The sequence below is a fragment of the Temnothorax americanus genome, unplaced genomic scaffold, assembly GCF_048541705.1.
Source record: "Temnothorax americanus isolate GAGA-0224 unplaced genomic scaffold, ASM4854170v1 Scaffold42, whole genome shotgun sequence".
Classification (NCBI taxonomy): Eukaryota; Metazoa; Arthropoda; class Insecta; order Hymenoptera; family Formicidae; genus Temnothorax; species Temnothorax americanus.
The window spans coordinates 252,958-274,292 of record NW_027509570.1 but is presented as its reverse complement, the minus strand read 5'-3'; the positions used below and the strand labels follow the sequence as shown (position 1 = coordinate 274,292).

The following is a 21,335-nucleotide window of genomic DNA, read 5'->3' as shown; positions in this document are numbered from 1 at the left end:
GCGTGACGGTTTTTGGCAAGGCACGAGATTGCAAACTGTCGCTTTTAATATTACAGTATACGATATAGTAACTTTTCATATAGTTTCAAAAATATTTATGTATGCATAAGTATAGAGGCGCAGTAATAAAACGTTTAAATTTATTTATACTAGTTTAAGACTGTACAATTTATTCTTATTAAAGCAAGTATTATGATCAAGTTGAAATATGTATGCGATACATGTATAATTTAAAGTTACTTTGATCCTAATGCTACATTATTAAATTATCACGTTCTGTTCCTCTATTTACGTCTATTACCACCACCAGCCAGTATGGTGAGAACTCGCACGAAAATGTTCAATGTATCCAGGTAAATCGAGATTGCACTGCAAGAATAGAAATATTATTAAAAGTATATTACTAAAATTATAAATATATTATTACAATTATATATTAAAATAATTCTTAAATATAATAAATACTTTGTGCTAGCACCTTCATATTTCGTAAATTATTATATAAAGAATAAACGTAGATTAAAAAAAAAACAGATTATTTTATATTAAAAAAAAATACTTAATAAACTCAAAATTCAATTTCGGAAAGAAAAATTACCGGAAATAACTTAAAATTGTAATGCAAAATATTACATTATCCAATTTTCTTGTAACACGCTTTTATTAAATTTTAATGGTCAATGACATCACATTGACGTCATTTATGTGTCGACTGTTAACGCGGCTGACGCCACACATTGGCGTGTATAAATAAATAAATTTATTTATTTATTAGTTGGTTTTTTTAACCTTCTTCCTTTTCAGATATTCACAGAGTTATTGATTTTCTTTTACATATATAGTAAAAATCATTTCTTGTCAATTCTTGGATAAAGAATTGGCCACTGGTGAAAATTACTCGCGCAACTATCCAGTCTGTATAGTGTTAATATTTTTCTACAAGAAAAAAATAACTCCTCTTGTTTTTATTATAACAATTCTGTTCAAGATTATCCTTCCTTTCTATCTCTTTCTTTTCGAGTACTTACTTATTAATTGGATCGTATGGCCTATCAACGTTGTATACTGGATAAGTTTCCGCCTGCTTGATGATCTTCTGCGTGTCATAAAGTAGGAATCCCGAGAACAACAGAAGACCACCGTAAAGAGCTACGGAATACAGTCCGGATCCAAGAACGGTCGTAGGTGGAAGGAACATGGAACCGAGCGAGCTGGCAAACACCACGCCTAAACCAATAGCGAGCGGACCGCCCATTGCCAGAAACTTATCGCTGGGCGCGCAAACGGCAATCGCTGACAAGCCACCGACTATTCCGGCGGTGTACCAAGCCGCTCGGAGGACCAATGGTCCACCCAAGAGAGTCAACGGTGCCACAACTGCGCCCAAGATGCCGGTGTGTACTAGCCAAGCTATATGTTTGCTATTAAATCCTTCCTTGTATGATAGTCCCTGTACAATCATGCCACTGCCGATCATCGCAGCCAGCGATACACCTATAGCAACCCATCCCTGACGCATCACCATGTTCATAACAGCGGGAGATCGCAGGCACATAGCCGCGGACGCTGCGCTGGCCGCGATGGACGCACCAAAGTACGCGTAAGTGGATTTCACTCTGTCTTTGACATATTGAGGCCATAACCTGTAAAGGGAAAAATTCTACGTTTTATGTTGATCTTATAGTCATCTTGTATCAAGTAGCAATTGAATTCGATTAAAATTTGTAATACAAATAAATTGCATAATTGTTCTCATATCGCTATAAATAGTATTAAAACTCTACGCATGTGCATTTGAAAGTTGTAGGCGACTAAGAAATTTTAGAAAGGGAAAAACAAGTTGCTTACTGTGCGTGATCTATGGCGCCTGTTCGCGAAGACAGACCTAATCCATAATAACAAAGACCACCCAATCCCATCACCGCTCCTCCAGCAACTGCTGCTTTCCCAACATTAAACGCTACAAAACAACATATCAGTCATGTATTGAAACAAAACTAAAACATAAGGCAAATAAGATCAACGACTGTTGTTGCGCTGATCTTATTGAAGTATTATCTCTTATCAAACATCGACACTGTTGCGAGGATGACTGTTGCGAGGTTGACTGTTTGCGGTCAATTTCGTGATATGCCGTTAGTTGATATTTTTAACCAACTTTGCGGCCGACAACTGGTTTAAAGAACGACTACTTTTCACTATTATACATATATGCATTGCTGACGACTCGTTTTAAGATTATACTGTATTTCTAGTTGTTATACTGAAGAAGGTCCAAACCTTAAGACGTCTGCAATTTGTTTTTATGTTACTTTTTTATTTCTTTTGCTTCAACATCGGCGTTTTGCTCTTATTGTTCTTGTTCTTGAAACAAAACTGTATAAACATAAGGGGCAACGGGTCGATACTTCGATACATTCTCGACGATTTGTTTCAAGTCACTCCAGTACGGCCAGTCTTACGTATACACGCGGCAACAATTTCATACAAATATTATACAAATATTTGACTTACCCGTTTCGCCGGCCGGAGCCATCGCTTGTTCGGCCACAGTGGCTCTCCTCCTCGCGGTCCTCGTGTAAGAGTTGCGCCCATCGTTGACGAACAATCTCACGACCTGACCCTTGGAAAACTGCGGCGTCGTCGGGACGATCGGAGCCCGGACGAGCGACGTCAATCCCGGTGAGACACCGGCCCGGCAGATTCTCGCTGCCAACATCTCGTTCCTTCAATCCTCGCTCCTTCGCAGCTTTCAAAACAGTTCTGCGGACGAAACAGAGAGACACGTCAAAAATGATCGTCCTACGTTATCGTAACGACGAATTCCCGTTTACATAGGACTGTCTCACGACGAAATTTTGAAGGCACGGACGGGCGGAGGGATCGCTCGCGTTAGGGAGATCACATATTGGCAAAAATTCTCGTGATTTACTTACATGACGCAATAATGACAAGATTGTTTCACGGCGCACGCTGAACACAGGTCAAAGCGGCTGAACGGCGCATGCGAGAATCAGCGAGAATGCGAATACGCAGCGCAAAAACTACGAACTTATGAAGTACGAGAGGATCGAGAATAATCGCGCGTGCACGTGACACGTCTTTGAAATTTCTCGAATGTTTCTATCGATTGTAATCGATATGAAAGCGAGGGAACAATTGAAAATACTGAAATAATGCGTTATAAAACAAAAAGTATTTAGAAACAAATATTTTCAAATTATTGAACCATGAAATTTATGATAATCTATATATATAAAAATGAATGTATGTATGTATGTATGTAGTATGTCCTTTATGCACTCTTAAACTATTCGACTGGTTTTGAAAGTATTGTATATGAAGTAGGGGTAGAATTTTCCGGGGAGTGTTATAGAATGTATAATTTTTCGTTACCGATCTTTTTGGGAACCGGTATTCGACATTTTTTCATTTTTTCGGGAAATAATTGACCGAATCTCAAAGAATTGTATATGAAACGGGGGTAGAATTTTCCGGGGAATGTTATAAAGTGTATAATTTTTCGTTACCGATCTTTTTGGGAACCGGTTTTTTTAATTTTTTTAATTTTCGGAAAATAATTGACCGAATCTCAAAGAATTGTATATGAAACGGGGGTAGAATTTTCCGGGGAATGTTATAAAGTGTATAATTTTTCGTTACCGATTTTTTTGGAAGCCGGTATCAGAAATTTTTCAAATTTTTCGGGATTTAATTGACCGAATCGCAAAAAATTATACATATATGAAGTAGGGGTAGAATTTCCCGAGGAGTGCTATAAACTGTATAGTTTTTCGTTACCGATCTTTATGGGAATCGGTATCTTTTTGGAAATTGGTTACGAAATTTTCCAGAGCGGGAGAAAGAGAGAGAGAGAGAGAGAGAGAGAGAGAGAGAGAGAGAGAGAGAGAGAGAGAGAGAGAGAGAGAGAGACAGACAGACAGACAGACAGAGAGAGACTATTTGCGTGTCTTAATACACATGTTCTCCGGGGCGAAGCCCGGCGGGGCATGCTAGTTGTAATATAAAACCTTTATCATGAATAATCAATCAATAAGGTGTCACTTACCTTTTTTATAAAATTCGTTTGATGTCGACTATTTCTCTTTCGAGAAAAGTTGCGATTTTTCATTAACAAAAAAAGTTCTGAGAAAATTGTTTGTGATAGACAATAGGATATTGCTTATCTACTGCAAACATTGAGTTTAATTTGTTTTACATTGCTTTTACAAGTGGAAATTTTATCATTTTTACAAACGATATTATAAATCCACTAGCCTTTTAATTTTCTACCATTATAAAAGTGATATTCCATTCGTATTATTATACAGGCCGTTCGAAAATTCAATCGACAAACTTTCAGATTGTCGGGGGCACTATAAAGATTATTTTTTTTGCAAATAGACCTGGGGTCGGAAACGCGTTGTTACATCCCTGTATATTACATATATTTTTAATTACATGCAAGATAAAATAAACTAACTTTAAAGAAAACTTTTTTTTCAAAAGGAAACAAACATATGTAAGATATAACTAAAAAGAATAAATCTTAGAATTGATTACTAATTGCTACATGTCTACATGTCCTCTATATCGTATCATCAATTAGTAAAGAAAGAATTTATTCTTGCGAGATATACCTTTAGTAATTTAACATTGCTTAAACGATGTAGATATTACTCCAAACTTAAATGCACTTAATTATTCAACGAATAAAAACTGTTTGATTGTTAAAATACGCCGGAGTCTTTCCCAACTTAAGGGGGTCATCCCGTGTGACGGCTTCAAAAAAATCGATTTTTTTTTGCATAAATCTAATCTAGAGCATGCATAGAATATACTGGCAAAGTAATTTTCCGAAATTCGAAGTCATTGAAAAGTTACAGCAGTGAGAAGGTAAGGTGTTTAAGCACGCAGTTGAGCGCTCGGCGCTTTCAAACGCGTTTTTCTCAAAACTGTATTTTTTAAACTGGTGTCCATGATTTCTCGAAAACGGTTCAATGGATTTAAATAAAATTTGAATGGTAGATTCAGCACATGTGTGGCTATCGCGGGAACTAGAATTTTTAAAAAATATTGAACCGTTTTCTGTCCGCATAAAAAAATAGTCGCAAAAAATCATGTTATTTTGAGTTATAATTTTTAAAAGCATGCAAAAAATTGAATTTTTAATATTTTCAAATAATCCTAGTTCCCGCGATAGCCATTTATCTATAGATTAAAATGCAATTTGGCTTTTTTATTTCAGATAAACCAGTCTGCCGGAATCGTGGACACCGTTTGTCTGCTTTTTTTTTACATGGGTGCCATTCCAGTGATGTAACTCGCCATCGACGCTATATTTTCAAATAAAAAAATTTACACATATAGTTTTAGATGTAATAAATATATAGTAAAAATTTAGAAGCTCTGTATTTTTTCATTTCGCCGCAAAAAAATGCAAAAAAACCTTAAAAAAAACGGTCATCACACGGGATGACCCCCTTAAGATGTCCTCGTAACTTCGGGTCCAGAATCAATGAAAGTTCATTGGTCAGCGATAAAATTAAATGCACTTTATTGTCGTTTCTCAAGCATACCGTTTGAGAACAAAGTAAGACTCAGCTGTTAGGATAGGTATAGGTGTATCTTACAAATTTAATGCATGTCGAGAACGAAGCGGTCGTCACCCAAATGCGTTAAGCTAAGGACTTAATTCTACCTCGAGGTACAGCGAACGAGGGTTCGTCGATGCCGTGTTGATGATAGGGTGCATTATGTCGCGATGGAATGATAACGTGCGTGAGCGAACGGGGCTACGCGTGCCATTCACGGATTAAGCACTTCCGATCGTTGTATCCCGAACTCTCCCAATCGAATCCACTCGTTCTAATTGCTAATAAGTACGGGCCTAGGCGGTGCTACCTCTGATCAACCGTCTTTTTTCTTCTTCATTTTGACCTTTTTTGAAAAATTGTTCTTACGGAGAAAAGAAGTTCTAAAATTTCTATATTATTGTAAGTAACGTTGCGTTTTATTGCTCTCGCACTATACATTGGTCATTTATTCGTTGTCGCGTTTAGATTTCTTTGATATTTTCAATGCCTACAGCGGATGACCTTCATTCCATTATTTGAAAAGTATCTTATCTCTCTACAATATCTATATTGTACACAATATATATATATTATATATATATATAAAACAAAAGAAAAAATGGTTAATCAGAGACACTGCTCGCGCGATACGACTGCGGAGAATCCACGGCGAGTGTCATAAATGTCCTACGAACGTTATGAGCGAAAGAGCCGTGATAGAATTTTGAGTCCTCTTAAAGCCTTCCGAATCTTAGTCGGCGACATAATTTCCGTGATATGTGCCGTTGAATTCTATTTATTTCAAATGAAATAATTTTAAAATCCCAGGTCGTCTATGACTTGATGCTTTTTTTTTTTAATTTGACCGAGAAAGAGTTACACGTTCACGCAGTCCGGCTTGCTGGCGGAAGTCGAGTTGGCCGAGAAAGAGGATGTGGCGATGGAATGTCTTCTGAGATAGCCGGCGAACAGTTGTCGCGCCTGATTAAGTACACGGATCACATTGTGACGGCGAACCATCTTGTCGAAATGCATTGCCATCTCGTTGTAATCCATTTGATTGCGCATAACGAAGTCTCGATGTTGCAGCAAAAGGGTGATGCACAGAAACATTAGAAAGGGATTGCCGCCGCCGAACTCGTTCGGTGGCGGCAACGAGCTTTCTCCCAGTTGATCCTCACTCGTTCCCGCGGGTATGAGATTAGTCAGCTCCGTCGCTTCCTCACATTGTTCTTGTACAGATTGCTGTTGTTGTTGTTGTTGTTGCTGCTGTTGCTGTTGCTGCTGCTTCGTCGGACTCTCTGGTACAGGTGGATTCTGATGCCAACTCTCGGTCTCTTCGCTATCTGATGCCGACTCAGATCTAAAAGATAAACAAAGTGCTTTAATCAAAAAATATAACGAAATACACACTTTTGCTTTCTATATTAGGTCCGATCGGTTCGATATTGATCTCTTTAAAACTTTAATGATGCCGATAGGATTTTAACTTTGCACTTGTGGAAAAGTATGACTTGTTTTGCCACAGCTACGATGTAGGATTATTATGCCGTATTATTTTATTGTAACATAAAAGCGATACATATAAATAAAGATATAGATAGTTTGAAGTTAGATAAGAAAAGTAAAGGAAGAATGTAAAAATTTCTTACCAGAAAGCTATATCAAAGTGGCATTTAATTTAGATTTGCGAGCAACTAAACTATCTTTACAAAAAGTTCATTCCTTGAATTTTGTTCGTTAAAATTGTCAAATTTTTACGGATAGAAGTACGTACCTAGTGGTACGTTTAAGCAGCCTAATCGGCGTGACAGATTTTACGCCGTTCTGATCTTCCAAAATCTCTCCGTCGTACTCTAATTCCGCTTGCTCGTCCGGAGTCGTGGGATGATGCTTCTGTTGTAACGTATGTAAAGGGTTCTCCCATACGAACACGTCCGCCGCTGGGCTGCATCTCGCTAATTCCGTCTCCGTCTCGCTCTCCGGTAGGTCACTGTCTCTTTTTGATAGCACGCAGTCGCATTGTAGCTCGCTTGTAGGCGGTGAAGGTCCGAACACTTGTCGATCCAGCGATTCCAATTCCAGTCTTAACTCCCTGGTCATCGACGTGGTCATCGGAAAGAAATCCGTAGGATCATCCGGTGAACTCGGTTCATCCCTCAACACTCTGATGACGCCGCTTTCGCTCGAGACACGTCTGCGATAACGAAATATAATATTTTCGAATCGCCTAACCTTGCGAAATACGATTTGCACGAATATCTCGATTTAGAAGTACTTTCTGCGAAGATAATTACCTGAGCTCAGGTTCGGCGTCGCTCGGCGTGACTTTACTACGATTAAGACTAGTAAAGTTTAAGAACTCATTCAAATTCTTCACCACTCGCGCACATTTCTTTTCAGAGTTGTCGTTCTGTTCACTGTTCTTAATCTGTTCTTTGTTGGGGGCAGACAGCTTCTCTTTCAGTTCCAGTAGATTCGAGCGTTTCGATTTAACAGTAAGAGAATCTGTACTTAGGCACTTTTCTGTCGATTCGTTATTCCTTCTATTTTTCGTGCTGGTCAAATCATTCTCTGAATCGGAGAATGCTTGATACGGCGAGTTGGATCTAAAAATGAGTATTTGATTAGAAGAATTAAAGTTGCCGTTTAAAACTTCAATCAACAATGTAAAAGAGAAATAAAGAAGAAAATTGTATTGGTATTTATCTATAGTCTTCGTTTATATTTCTTTATCTACGTCTCCCACAAACTTAACTAAATTTTACATTTTATTCAAAAAGCGAATTTTCGAAAAAATAGTTTCAAGTACGGGCAATTGTACAAATAAGAAACCTTTTCGTTTCTCCGTTAATCTCGGTAGATGTTTGCAGAGTCGATTCCTCAGTGCTAAAGGCTTTCCGCCTCACGCTGGCGGCAATACTAGCCGAGGAACTTTGCCGTCTAATAGCACAGACCTTGGTATACGCATTTTCGCGGATGTGCTTCACGTTCGGACTCGGTGGCGGCGACGCTGGCGGAAAAGGCACCTCGGCAAGACTCAGTTCGCCGGTCGGCGGTGATGCTGGCAGAGCCGCCCATAGAACTTCGAGCATTCTAAGCGCGTCGTCCAATGCAAACTCGCGTTTCATTTCTAGCAACAACCAACGGTAACAAAAGAGCAGATCGTCCGCTTGATGGGACTTCAAGTACGCATAGAAATCGGGGTCATAGTGTTGAAGACCTACAAAGAAATATATCTTAGTTAGTACCAATATAATGATATATTATTCTATTAAGAAGGAAATGTACAGATTGTAGGGCATTCTAAACGAGACTAAAAACTTGGAGACTAAATAAATTGCGAGAGACATTTTTCATGATTATCTACCTTCGGCTAGATGAGCGAATTTAGTAGTCATAGCGATACCGTCGAGCATAAAGTTGTCTTTCAATCTTCTCATGAGGGCGCAGAGGCAGATATAGGACTGTGCTTCATCCCGCATCGTGACAAGAAGGGGCGAGGCTAAGTCACTCATGCCCTGGCAGTAACTTACACTCGGATGATTTAAGGCATACGTTGTCAAAATGTTGAAGAGGCTCGCTATATTCTGATTGTCGTCTGAACCACCGTAAAACTTGTGATGCCTGTCCGTTCTGAGGACGTCCTTCCTCACCATACTGGTGACGTAGCCGAGATCGCCGACGTTCTGTCCCTTTTGTACCAACATCCGCCACCGCTCGCGCAGATTCTGATATTCCTGCGCCTTTTTCTTCATGTAGTCCATCCGTTCGCGACCCGACATCCCCTCCGGATACACGTTCAAGATATGTTTCCAGACCACCTTGCGCAAGCTAGGTTCGATCCCGCCGAAGTAAATAACTGCTCTCAATTCCTTGGAGTGCACCACTTGCCCGATTGGATCTAGAAATCGGCGAAACTCAGCGTCCGTCAGAGACGGTCTTGGAGGATGAACATTCTGCTGATGAGACGACTCTTCGCCCAAATTGCCCAATGCACGTTGCACCATATTCAGCGTTCTTTCCATCTGTGACGAAAGATTAAACGCGAAATTGGATACACCTGATAACTGTAATAATAATCATAAAAATAAAAATAATAAAATAATAAAAGTAACAATAAAAAATATTAGAAGAATTAATAATTACAAAAATAATGGAAAAAAAATAAAAAACTAAGGTAATTTTAATTGAACTGAAAAGATTCATACGCGACTTTTAACTGAATGAAAAATATGCACTAAGGGTTTAGTTAATTTCCGTGTTTTGTCCTTTTCTTCGACATTTTTGCAGAAGAAAAAACTAGGCGTTTGTGAAACTTTCAATGCTGCCTTCTGCGACTGCTGATCATCACTGAAGGCGCGACGGCACTTACTTTATTCATTATAAGACCGGGCAACTTAGGTGTCCTGTAAGGAAACCCAGTCTCCTGCTGACGTGTCGAAACTTCCTGCGCATTTTGCTCCCAGTAGCACTCGCAGTCTCCAGTTTCACCAAAAGGCTTCAGGTTCACCTGTAGATAAAGGTACGGCTCCGACGCGCTGAAAGATATTGTGTTAGACTATGGTTATCAGTCTATCAGAGTATATTATATCTGTTTCATCTATTAGTTGGAATTAATCAGTTGGTCACCTGATAAACGCGGCGTCCAAGTCCCAGTCCGAGAGTAGGAAGAGATACGTCTCCGACCCATAGTCATCAATCGCTCGATACGAAACGGTAAACTCCCTACGGCACGCGAGCGAATTTTACGGCATTCTGCTTAATATTTTACGGCACGCTTCGATAAATTCAAGGATATTTGCACATGCATTTGCCTCGAGTAACCGTTTTGTGCTGTTTCATGTTGCTATAATGATTTGAATGACGGAAAATAGCATGCGTATATCATCTATATCACATTATCTAATCATATTATCATGAGTAAAAAGAGAAGAAAGAATTAAACTATTAAAATATAGAATATTTTTTCTAATATTATGTATTTAAACACAAACCGAGATATATATTAATAAAAATTGTATTTTTTAATATAAAGATTATCTTAAAAGCTTTTAACTAATAAATGTAACATATTATTTTAACGTCACGCGCAACGCACACTATTTATTCTTTATATCAAAAAGTGCTGACGAGTACCGTAGTACACTAATAATGCGTTTAGCTTCTATCGCAATTCTGAGAACTTAATTTAATTTATTAGAAATAAATAAAAAAACTATACATGTAGCAAATTTTACTTTTACTTATCACGACACTTTTCAACATGAAACAGGAGAAACGTGAACGTGCTACTTGGCATTTTTCGCACAAATTTTTACGAACACTCGTCATTCAAAAACTGTTAAATCACATTAATAAATTTTATTATTATTAATATGACTCACCCTTTTATGTCAAAAGCCTTTATAAGAATACTTTGCAACACTTCTATTGACGTTATCTGAGGATCCACGCTGAACTTGCGGTATTCAGGTTGATGCCTAGTTTCACACTTCTGAAAAAAAAAAAGGGTATTTCTGTTATTGTCCTTCGTTAACTCCATGTTCACATACAGTGAGACATTGTAAGTAGATATTGTAAAGGTACAGAAAATATGTACACAGTCATATGACATAATTATGTTCTATTGTAATTAATTTATCATATTAATGGTGATCTTATACAATAATCGATATAGTTATATCACATGTTATACAGAATGTCTCAGACTTTGCGTGACAATAGTCAATAGCAGACTTCCGAGATCACTTTGAAATTTCAGTATCAAAAATATCAAAGCTATAATGGTTTCTAAATGAGAAGTGTTTAAAATTGACGAATCAAGGTATTCGGGAGTCACGCCGCTGAGGCACGATTCTACAGAATAAGATGATCTCAATCATCAATCCTATTCTTGATATAATGTGGTTTATATTCTGCATATATTATTGTTAGAATTACTTCTTGATTTTATTACATTAATATGCGGATTACTAATTAATTAATACATTGAACATCTTAATAATAATAGTAGCAGAATAAAAAGCATGAGAATGGGTTTTGAAACGCGATACATATCAAACTGTCAAAGCTGTCATATGTATAAGAGTATAATAAATAAATGACGACTCTCATATCTTCACTGCTGCAATGTATCATACCTCTGCTATTCTGTAACTCTTAACGACAGTTTCGTTATCGTTATATTGTCGTTGCGCAGCTTTTTTACTATACATATACATAATATCTGCGCAACGCAAGTATAACGGTAACAAAACTGTCGTTAAGAGTTACAGAATAGGGGGGCTCTGAGCGTGCAAATTTCGGACAATTTGATTGATCAATTTTAAACACTTTTCAAAAACTATTATAGTTATTACATATATTATTATATATTGGTATAATATTTTGATATTAGGATTTTTATCCTGAAATGACCTTTCTTAAGGGACTGTCATGGTGTAAAATCTGAAGTATCCTGAATAGTTGCCATTATAATTCGCTGTTCTATTTTATATTTCTATGCTCAATGAAATATATAGAGAGAGAGAGATTAGATACATCATATTAAATTATTAAAATAGTAATTAAATATATAGTATAGTAGTAGTTATTAAAATAAAGTAAAAGTGTATTTGGCAATTAAAAGTTTCTGCGATTGGTCATACATACCTTAACTTTGACACGTACAGCCTCTCTAGGACAACCAAACATATTGCCACTGTATTGGTCCTTTTCCAAATAAGTATAATATTTCAGGATGAATCTTTAGTTATCATGATTCTTGCATATTGCCAGTCCTTCGCGCATTGATTGCAATTCATATCATCGATTTTAGGTGTTCACCATATATTTGACTACAGCAATCAAACGGAATAAACTAAAAAATTGATAGCCCAAGTTTAAAATATAGTTCAATTAACATACACTGGTAAAGTGATATTAACAAACTAAAGAATATTCTCTTGTCTAATTGTAAATAGAATACATATTTTTAAAACTTTGTTAATCGAGATTGGAAAGTCTCACGTGCAGCGATTACCAAAGACTACATTTCTTCACATTACAAACAGGCTTATCGCAATCCTTGTCACTAAAAAACTCAAACGATAAACTTAATCCTTTGACATACTACTGAGGTGTCTCCTTTGATTCGTATCGACATAATGGCATCATTGAAATTAAAATCTTCATTATTTATTCCTCGCTCCAATCATATACCTTTCGAAGTTACTTAATGAGTTAATTCATCACTCTCTCTAACAACACTCTCCATTCTTGATTAACAAACATCGTTGAAAAATTGATAGCCCAAATGTAAATGTAGTTTAATTAATATATACTGATAAAGTGATATTAACAAATCAAATAATATTCTCTTGTCTAAGTAGTATACCGTTAATTTGATATTTGGACAATAACCCTGGATAGACAAATCTGTCGCGAACAGATTTTGAAAGCGTCTGCTACAAATCTTGTCGATAGAATACCAAACAGAAATATAACGGATTACGATGGCAAATTGACTGCAGAAACTGAGCAAAATATGCTGTTTTGTAACCATTTAAATGACGCATTCTATTTAAATGCTTGCGAAATGACAGATTCCGTTCGGTTTCTGCCGACAATCCGCTGTCAGATTACATCGGCAGGCTCTGCGGGGTAAACACGAGCTTAAATGCAGACACAAATAATACCGGATCCGCGTTGTAATATCTGAGTAAATTTGCTGTTCAATCTGTTGTCACACACTACGAGCTATTTGCTTACTGGGGAAACTGGGAATTACGGAGGTGACCATATATGTGTGTATGCGTGCTCAACCTATGATGTGCGCTTCGAGAAAAGTGCTTCGCGCTGCAACGAGACATGCTCGCTTTCTAACTCGCCTAATTATACGCGTCCGGGACGGCCATGTGTGTCTTTCTGGCAAGAGTTACGCGGTCGGTGCAGGACGATCGGGGATATCGACCTCGACGTCGATGTTTTGAACGTGGTCGTCGCGGGGAAGACGTCGCGGCCGGACGTCGCCCCGCCAGCTGTCGTCGGTGGCCGTCGTCAATACTCGACGTTATTACGCGACATCGTCCGCATCGTCGTCGCCGTCGTCGTTGTGCCGTAACGTCGATGGTGACGACTCAATGACGTGATCGCACAATCGTCTGGTCGCGCGCTCCCCGAGCGCACTGGAGTCTGGAGTCTGGGTCTGGAGTGCTGGAGTCTGGGACTGTACGCGTTCGATTTTTGAGGTCGCGGGGCAGGAGTGACGTGCGCGCCTCGTCGCCCGGTTCCATGCGAAGCTCGATCTTTTAAAACGCAGTATACTTTGACGGATTATCCCTTTAATTGTTGCACAAATTTTTCTGTTGAACATATGTTTGTTGAATTTTAGTATATGCGGGTTTTCGCGGTTGCTAATTGCAAATCCGAAATCGAAATTTAATAAATCAAAATTTCATATTTTTAGCGGCTCTGATGGAAATATTTTACTGAAAGTATGAAATCGATGAAAAGTGAAATAAGATGAAAGTTATTGAAAAATTACTGAATATGTCAAAATAAATAATAATTTTCCTTATGAAATGCAATATGTTACAAGGGAATAAGTTAAATTATATACATATTATTATTGAAAAGTAATAACAAAATTTCTTTTTAGATATCATGAAACTTATGAAATAGGATCAATTGAGAGAGCTGTCAGGGATATGTTGCAACTTTCGTCATTTTTGTATTACGGTTTACGGTCAAAATCGGAAATCCTGCCAGTCACACAGAATTTACATATGTCAAAGCCCCACCGCTTGCTAACGTCTGATTCGTTCGCTTGCCGATGCGGTCGATTACACCGATGTGCAAGTTTGTTTATATCGCGTACGAGTATACGGGACTTCTGACGATGCGCCCTGACATTCCGGGCGCGTGCCGAGCCGCGTGATTCGAAAGCGACCGGACGAAAACGTGGCTGCCGGGCGTTGGTGATTCGTGGGAGCGTTTTTCTTCGACGATAAGGTTATGTCCACGATCGTCGGTGGGAGTGGGACGACTGGACCTGTGACAGTGTTCGGGCATACGCGTTTCACCGGCGCGCGAACGGCCTCGCGACGATGAGGACCGGCGGTATGTTGGACGGCCGCGAGTTCGGCAAACGCGTGCGTCGTGTCCTGGACGGCAATTACTCGTATCGCAAGATCCTCTTGATCATTCTGGTGTTCGGTGGCCTGCTGCTGTACTTCGGCCCACCCTTCGCCCAGTGGCTCTTTACCTCTTCCAGGGAGCCCATAGAAAGTAAGCGCTTCGTTAGTTCAGATGATTGGAGTATCATGATTAACTGTGTAAAACCTCTTTGGAAATCTCTGGAGATATTTATAAATAGAACTAATATCTTTTCATCGATCTAGATCAGTTGATCTAGATAGTTGGTGGTGCAATCCAAGTACTTTCTGATTTGAATATGAAATTGGTTTTTTATATGTTAATATCATTAATCAATGGTCAAGTTTTAAACCCTTCTGCCAAATAGTTTGTTTAAAAATAAATACATTAATTAGATAAATTAAGATTCAAATTGCTATCAATTATTCTTGTAATATAAACTGACATATATAGAGAGAAGTATTTTTCATTTTTTCAAATTTACTTCAAAATTATGCAAAACATATTTTGGTTGAATATTCTGCTGTGATATAGAATTGCCTTTACATCTTTCTATAGCGATTATTACAGAAGTACTAATACGTATACTTTTCCGCAGCATTTGAAGATCATTGCATGAATGAGAGATTGGCTAGCTTCTACTTTGATGCTGTTGAGTATAACGTAAACATTCTGCACAACCCACCTATGAAGAATGAGCATTCTTATCTGCCGTACATTGGCAACGGTGTTTTTGGCGTTCCTGTTTCTCCGGAAGCCTGGCTGTATATTAAACACAGGAGAGCGCTTTTGCTGCCTGTACAGTGGCAACCATTGATCTCACATTCTATACCCAAAGATAGCGCTTATCGAGAAGCAACGGTTGTTCATTTTACAAACGGGATTGTTTATAAATATCAGTGCCTTAGAGAGGGATATCACATAGAATTTCAATACTATGCTCATAGAGATCTTGATGGAATTTTGGTGCAGACTGTAAAGGTCTCCAATCCATTTTCACTATCTCAAGAAGTATCATTGAAGCCGCAGGAGTCTACCCATTGGAGTAATTCTCATATAGAACCCATCAGGTAATACGATAGCGTTAGAATTGAATATAATTAAATAAAAACATATCGGCATTTTTTAATTTGTCGTCATTTATTTTGTAATGTTAGAATTCAGGTTGATGGGCTTAATCACGACTACTCTTTTGTGTCTGGATTCATATCCGCGCCCAACTCTAACAAGATCATAGTTGTATCGATAATTTACAAGGTTCCGCCTAAAACGGTGCAGGTGAAAGCACGCAGTTCCGTCAAATTGGAATTTCTATCGAGCATTCAATACAGCGAGCCGATCTCGTTCGAGCAATATCACGTGGAACGCGAAACGACTAAGAAGAGAGCTATCGATGTAAGCAAACGAGGAATTCTTGAATCTTTAATTTCATGAATTTATCGTTTCCCAGAAAGAAGAGATATGCATCATTATTCTTCGTTGTGTAGCTGATGAAGAAGGCGATTTCACGCCAGCAACGAAGCCTGAGAGAGGAGCATATAAATCTCTGGCAGAGTTATTGGTACACGAGTCTGAGAATAAGTGATTCCAAAGCCGACGGCGCTATCAACGGTCACAAGATTAATTCCACCATGTATTACGTATTATCTCAGGTGTCGCGGAGTGTTCAGGATGTTGAGAAAAACGTTGCTATGAACGAAGGTTGCTACCGGGGTCACCACACCATGTAAGCATGATTGGAATTATGTTTGCCGTTTGAAATAATTTACACGTAAGTAATAATTATGATTTTTTTTTGCTTAGGGACGCGCCTCGGTTATGGAAAGATACGTCGACCATCGACGCCGTAAATGAGATAGTCGAGGCATGGTTGATAACGTTGGAAAAGCAAGGTTGCCATCATCTAGTGACCGGAGGTCCCGCGGCTGTACAGCAGGCAATCGTACTGAGTCTCGGTAGCTTCAGATTCAGTAATCAACATCTTGAATTTAATATCGATCCGCAGTATCTTCATCGCGATTATTTGTTTAGGTACGTTATTATCGACTATAAGGTGAATATAATTAAAAATACAATATTAAAAATTAAAAACAGGTTATGAAAAAACAATTTAGCAAACGAAAACATTCTTTTAAATTATTTTTATAAAAGTATTATTATATGAGTATCTTTAATACTATTGTGTAATACTGTTAATGAATTTATTTACCATTGATATCATATTTCTTTTAGGCGTATAAGTTACGGAAACTTAACACATGTAAATATATCCGTAACAGTTGGTGAAGACAATCGCGCGATATTAGGAGTAGCTTTGGATAAAAGTGATAGTGTTTATTACGGATGTGATGCCGGCTGTTTAGATGCGCCAGTTCCTCTAGACCAGACCTGCACGAATTTTCCTGTAAAGTTGACGAAACCGCTAACCGCGATACTTTACATAACGTCTGATCATCAGCACATGCAAGATCTTCGTAATGCCCTGCACGTGCATGAAGTGGACGATGGTAGGCTAAAAAATATAATTTAAGTATTATCATTCAGATTAATTCAAAAAATCTTTATTTTGATAAGGAATCAAAATTTCTTTTTTTTTTATGAAAAAGCTTTGTTTTTTTTCTTGCAATAAAATTAAAATCGAAAAGTTAATGTTTTTAGCATAGAAAATCATTATCAAAACATGAATGTATATATCTTTTCCAGCGCCGGCACATGATCACCAGTTGATGGCTTTGCACAAGCACGGACATCAGCTCGGAGGCTTGCCCACGTTATTCTGGGTTAGCATATGTTTCCTGATAATTGTGTTCCATCTGTTTCTATGTAAGCTTATTTGTAACGAGTATTACGGTCACCAGGATCGGCCGCGAGTTCGATATAATAAGCCGTGATATAATTGTACATAATTTTCTTGTTAACATGAGATGTATATATGTATATTATAACATGTCTATATATATGTATATATATATATATGTATATATAAATATATTTTTGCAAGTCGCATAGTTAGTGGACTAATTATTTTTTCAAGTGATGAAAAGTGGATACGTGTGTGCGCGTCTTAATGTATAAATCGTATTTTTATAGCATTTATTGAAGTGAACATATACTTTGCGACTATTGCAAATTATTATTTTCATGCAATGATAGTTTATTTCATTTAATCTCATTTTTCGTTCTTCGTTCTTCGTTCTTCGTTCTTCGTTCTTGATGCGAGAAGAAAGTATATGATGTATTAAGTTTTCTGGTCAAAAGCTACGAGCGAACATTTGTCTATGAATTTTTCTAAAATCATAAGTCAAAGTATTTGTCTAGTTTTTATATTGTTACTCTTGTTCTTGTATGGAATCTGGACGTAACTTGTTAAGAGAAAAGGATTGTAAGATCAATCAGTCGCATTTGGTGCTGATTATACGACAAAAATAATTTGTTGACAACATTTATTAGAGAATATGTTAAGTAATAATAAACTGTACTATAACGTAAATAAACGCATACATATATTATATAATGTAACAACGTAGGATGATATTATTGATTAGAAATAAGGTACAAATGCTAAGTGATACTTGCCTAACAATGAGATAATAGTTGCTTTCCATTTACACTCGAGTGATCTGAGTTACTCAGTTATGTGAGTATTTTATACTCAGGCAAGATAAGTCATTTTGTGTACTTACCCGCTTATTTTGGTGAAAAAGCTATCGGTTAACAATACCGGCTCATAATCTCACTTAATTTTAATGTGAGTCTATTAGATTCGTTAAAGCACACGGTCTCGATTGTGGATAAAAACTCAACTGAATCTCACTTGCCAGCATGCAAAAAGAACGTTCATTCAACTGGGTTATGACGTCACAAGCGGGAAATAATTCTTACATAAGTAAGTTTTGATGTAAATAGAAAGCAACTAATAAATGTGGCCAAGTACCCTCAAATGCTTATGAATGATGATTATCATCATCAATGATGAAACGATGAATGGCAGTAACTGATCGCATTAATCCTCACTCGATTGAAATACGTTTAATGAACATGATTTCATGCACGCAAAACAATAATTTTATTTAATCAGAAAATTGAAAAGAGACAGATGTATCTCATCGGGCAGTTATCGATGCACATACTATACGTGGAATGTGAAACTCATCGCCGACTCCGGTCGCCCATCGTGTCACATTGATGTCCAAAGAGTGAATTGTAACGCTGAAAGGCACTGTCGAAAGGAAATTTTATGCAGACAAAGCTAATTTTTATTGGGGAAATTCCGCAGAGAGACATCAAAAATACATAGTATTTTAATTCAGTCTTTACATATTTTTATATAACTTTTGTATTATTTTCTATATATTACTTTTTATATGTATATTTTTTCTATTTTAAAAATGTAACAAGCTGCTATAATCAGCTAAAAATGATCAATGGGGAAAGAGAAATACGGTATTTGTATAGACTAATATAAATATAATTCTTCAGCTGATTAACAAATAATACAAATTATTATCGTGTGTATCTAGGATTGGACACGATAGATACTGCACAAAATATTTCAAACGCAAATATATAAAATATAAATAGTGTATGCGAAATAATTTGGATAAATACATTTTAATTTGCTTTGAAATATGTTGTTTGAATTTTTAGAAACATATGATGCGATTGACAGTTACATCAATTGTTTAACTGGATCACAATAGTATGCTGCGTGAAATATAAAACAGTTAAGGGGATCCTAACGTGAAGGCTGAACTTCCTCGACGTCGGTAATGTCAACATTTCTAGATTATAGAAATGCAAAATTCTTGTCTAGAATTAAAGTACGCATCAAAATCTAGGTCATGGTGGTCGAATTTATATCAAAAACGAAAAAAAAATTAATATTTTTTGTTATACGTGACGACCACCACATATAAATTCGACCACCTTGACCTAGATTTTGATGCGTACTTTAATTCTAGACAAGAATTTTGCATTTCTATAAAGCCAATTAAAAGATTAGTGCTAAGAAAAAAACTGAAAAAACCGGTTAGGATCACGGCTTTAGGATCACCAGTGCGTGAAAGATAATAGATGCTTATGACATCCATCGAACAGAGGGTCTTGCTGAAACGCCCATGTTTTCCTTACAGAAGCTATATAGTTAGCTCATCGTATACAGCACGTTCCATATATAGTTTGACGAAAACATCGGTACTTTCAGACGAAGAACGATGCCATCCAACTTCTGTTCTTCGTTATCCAGTTAAGTAGATGAGAGCCGCGATTGTCGATATGCTCTCGAATATTTCTAAGTGGAAAGAAAGTTGTCCGAGAGTAACGGATGTTGAGGCTCTCATGGCCGCATATGTAAAATTGGAAGTCACCATTGATAAAATGTAGTATAACGTGAAAGTAGTATATAAGGACGTATCCTTAGGGATATGCGAGGGATCAATAAGGGTGTGACGATCGACCACTAGAGAGTAATTCGATTCGCGACTTGCCTTCATCGACGTTCATGCGACATTCTTGCAAGGACGTCGCACGAGCAGTATATCTAGTAAATATGTAGAAAATCAGCGCAATTAATTATACCTCTAAGAAAGTTTAGAAGTAATTAGAGGTCATTAAAGGTAATAGAGATGCTCAGAGCGACTGGGATCGACAGAGAAGAAATACGCTTAATCTCAAACCTCTACTAGCAACAAACCGCAGAAGTTAGACTGGAATCAGCAACGTCGGAAACAACTCTCATCAAGAAAGGAGTGCGGCAGGGATGTGTCTTATCACTACTACTATTCAATATATACTCGGAGGCTATTTTCAAGGAAGCTCTAGAGGGAATTACTGGTGGAATCAGGATTAATGGCAGGACGATTAATAATATCAGATATGCTGACGATACCGTTGTGTTAGCAGAGAACATGCATGACCTGCAAAACATGATGGACTGCATAGTTTGACACAGTGAAAGCTTTGGCCTCTTCACGAATACTACGAAAACCAAAACCATGGTTTTCTCTAAGACACATGTGCGTGCACATCTCATTATTAAGGGGGCAACTGTGGAACAAGTCTCGTCCTTCAAATATCTTGGAACCATCATGACCATTGCAGTCTATATGACCCTAAGAAAGAGATCAGATCAAGAATCAAGTAGGCTAGAAGAACATTTACGAATATGAAGACGTTCTTCACGAGATCGGATCTAAGTTTGGACCTCAAGGTCCGTATGATCAGATGCTACATATTCTCTACCCTGTTATACGGTTGCGAAAGCTGGACTCTTGACCCAAATACGGAAAAGAAAATAGATGCTTTCGAGATGTATCTATACCGTCGTATGTTGCGCATATCATGGGTAAATAAAATAACCAATGAGGAAGTCCTCAGCCGTATGCATAAGCAGAAGGAACTCATGTTGACAATCAGAGAGAGAAAGACGAGATATATAGGACATCTGATGTGAGGAGAAAGATACGAACTCATGCGACTGATCATCCAAGGTAAGATTCAAGCGAAGAGATCCATCGGCAGGCGCCAAAATTCCTGGCTGAAAGACATCAGAAGATGGTTTGGCTGTACTTCAGTGGACATTTTTCGCATGGCCGTATCTAAAACTATGTTGGCCATTTGGAT

General features: G+C 37.6%; 3 protein-coding genes across 6 annotated transcripts; 1 reads left to right on the top strand and 2 right to left on the bottom strand.

Moving 5' to 3' along the window:
- Nucleotides 1–123: 123 nt before the first annotated feature.
- Nucleotides 124–3,084, bottom strand: LOC143902959 (growth hormone-inducible transmembrane protein). The gene is made up of 5 exons (XM_077416237.1): nucleotides 2,937–3,084; nucleotides 2,515–2,763; nucleotides 1,849–1,960; nucleotides 1,029–1,643; nucleotides 124–369 (listed from the first exon to the last, which is right to left on the bottom strand). The coding sequence occupies exons 2-5, from the start codon at nucleotides 2,717–2,719 to the stop codon at nucleotides 285–287; spliced, it is 1,017 nt and encodes a 338-aa protein (XP_077272363.1). The 5' UTR covers nucleotides 2,720–2,763; nucleotides 2,937–3,084; the 3' UTR covers nucleotides 124–284.
- Nucleotides 3,085–5,533: 2,449 nt separating this feature from the next.
- On the bottom strand, nucleotides 5,534–13,588 carry LOC143902922 (uncharacterized). 3 transcript variants are annotated; one of them, XM_077416175.1, is made up of 10 exons: nucleotides 13,448–13,588; nucleotides 12,231–12,438; nucleotides 10,964–11,073; nucleotides 10,209–10,304; nucleotides 9,952–10,117; nucleotides 8,947–9,646; nucleotides 8,412–8,799; nucleotides 7,874–8,185; nucleotides 7,354–7,773; nucleotides 5,534–6,939 (listed from the first exon to the last, which is right to left on the bottom strand). In XM_077416175.1, exons 2-10 carry the CDS (start codon nucleotides 12,270–12,272, stop codon nucleotides 6,453–6,455), a joined length of 2,721 nt encoding a protein of 906 aa, XP_077272301.1. In that variant the 5' UTR covers nucleotides 12,273–12,438; nucleotides 13,448–13,588; the 3' UTR covers nucleotides 5,534–6,452. The 3 variants fall into 3 exon arrangements, with proteins under 3 accessions (XP_077272301.1, XP_077272303.1, XP_077272302.1); XM_077416177.1 differs by having other exon boundaries at nucleotides 8,947–9,604; XM_077416176.1 differs by having other exon boundaries at nucleotides 13,329–13,467.
- Nucleotides 13,589–13,647: 59 nt separating this feature from the next.
- On the top strand, nucleotides 13,648–21,335 carry LOC143902923 (uncharacterized protein KIAA2013 homolog). 2 transcript variants are annotated; one of them, XM_077416179.1, is made up of 8 exons: nucleotides 13,648–13,787; nucleotides 14,218–14,846; nucleotides 15,313–15,784; nucleotides 15,872–16,109; nucleotides 16,202–16,440; nucleotides 16,518–16,745; nucleotides 16,947–17,221; nucleotides 17,418–21,335. In XM_077416179.1, exons 2-8 carry the CDS (start codon nucleotides 14,666–14,668, stop codon nucleotides 17,603–17,605), a joined length of 1,821 nt encoding a protein of 606 aa, XP_077272305.1. In that variant the 5' UTR covers nucleotides 13,648–13,787; nucleotides 14,218–14,665; the 3' UTR covers nucleotides 17,606–21,335. The 2 variants fall into 2 exon arrangements, with proteins under 2 accessions (XP_077272305.1, XP_077272304.1); XM_077416178.1 differs by lacking the exon at nucleotides 13,648–13,787 and having other exon boundaries at nucleotides 13,808–14,846.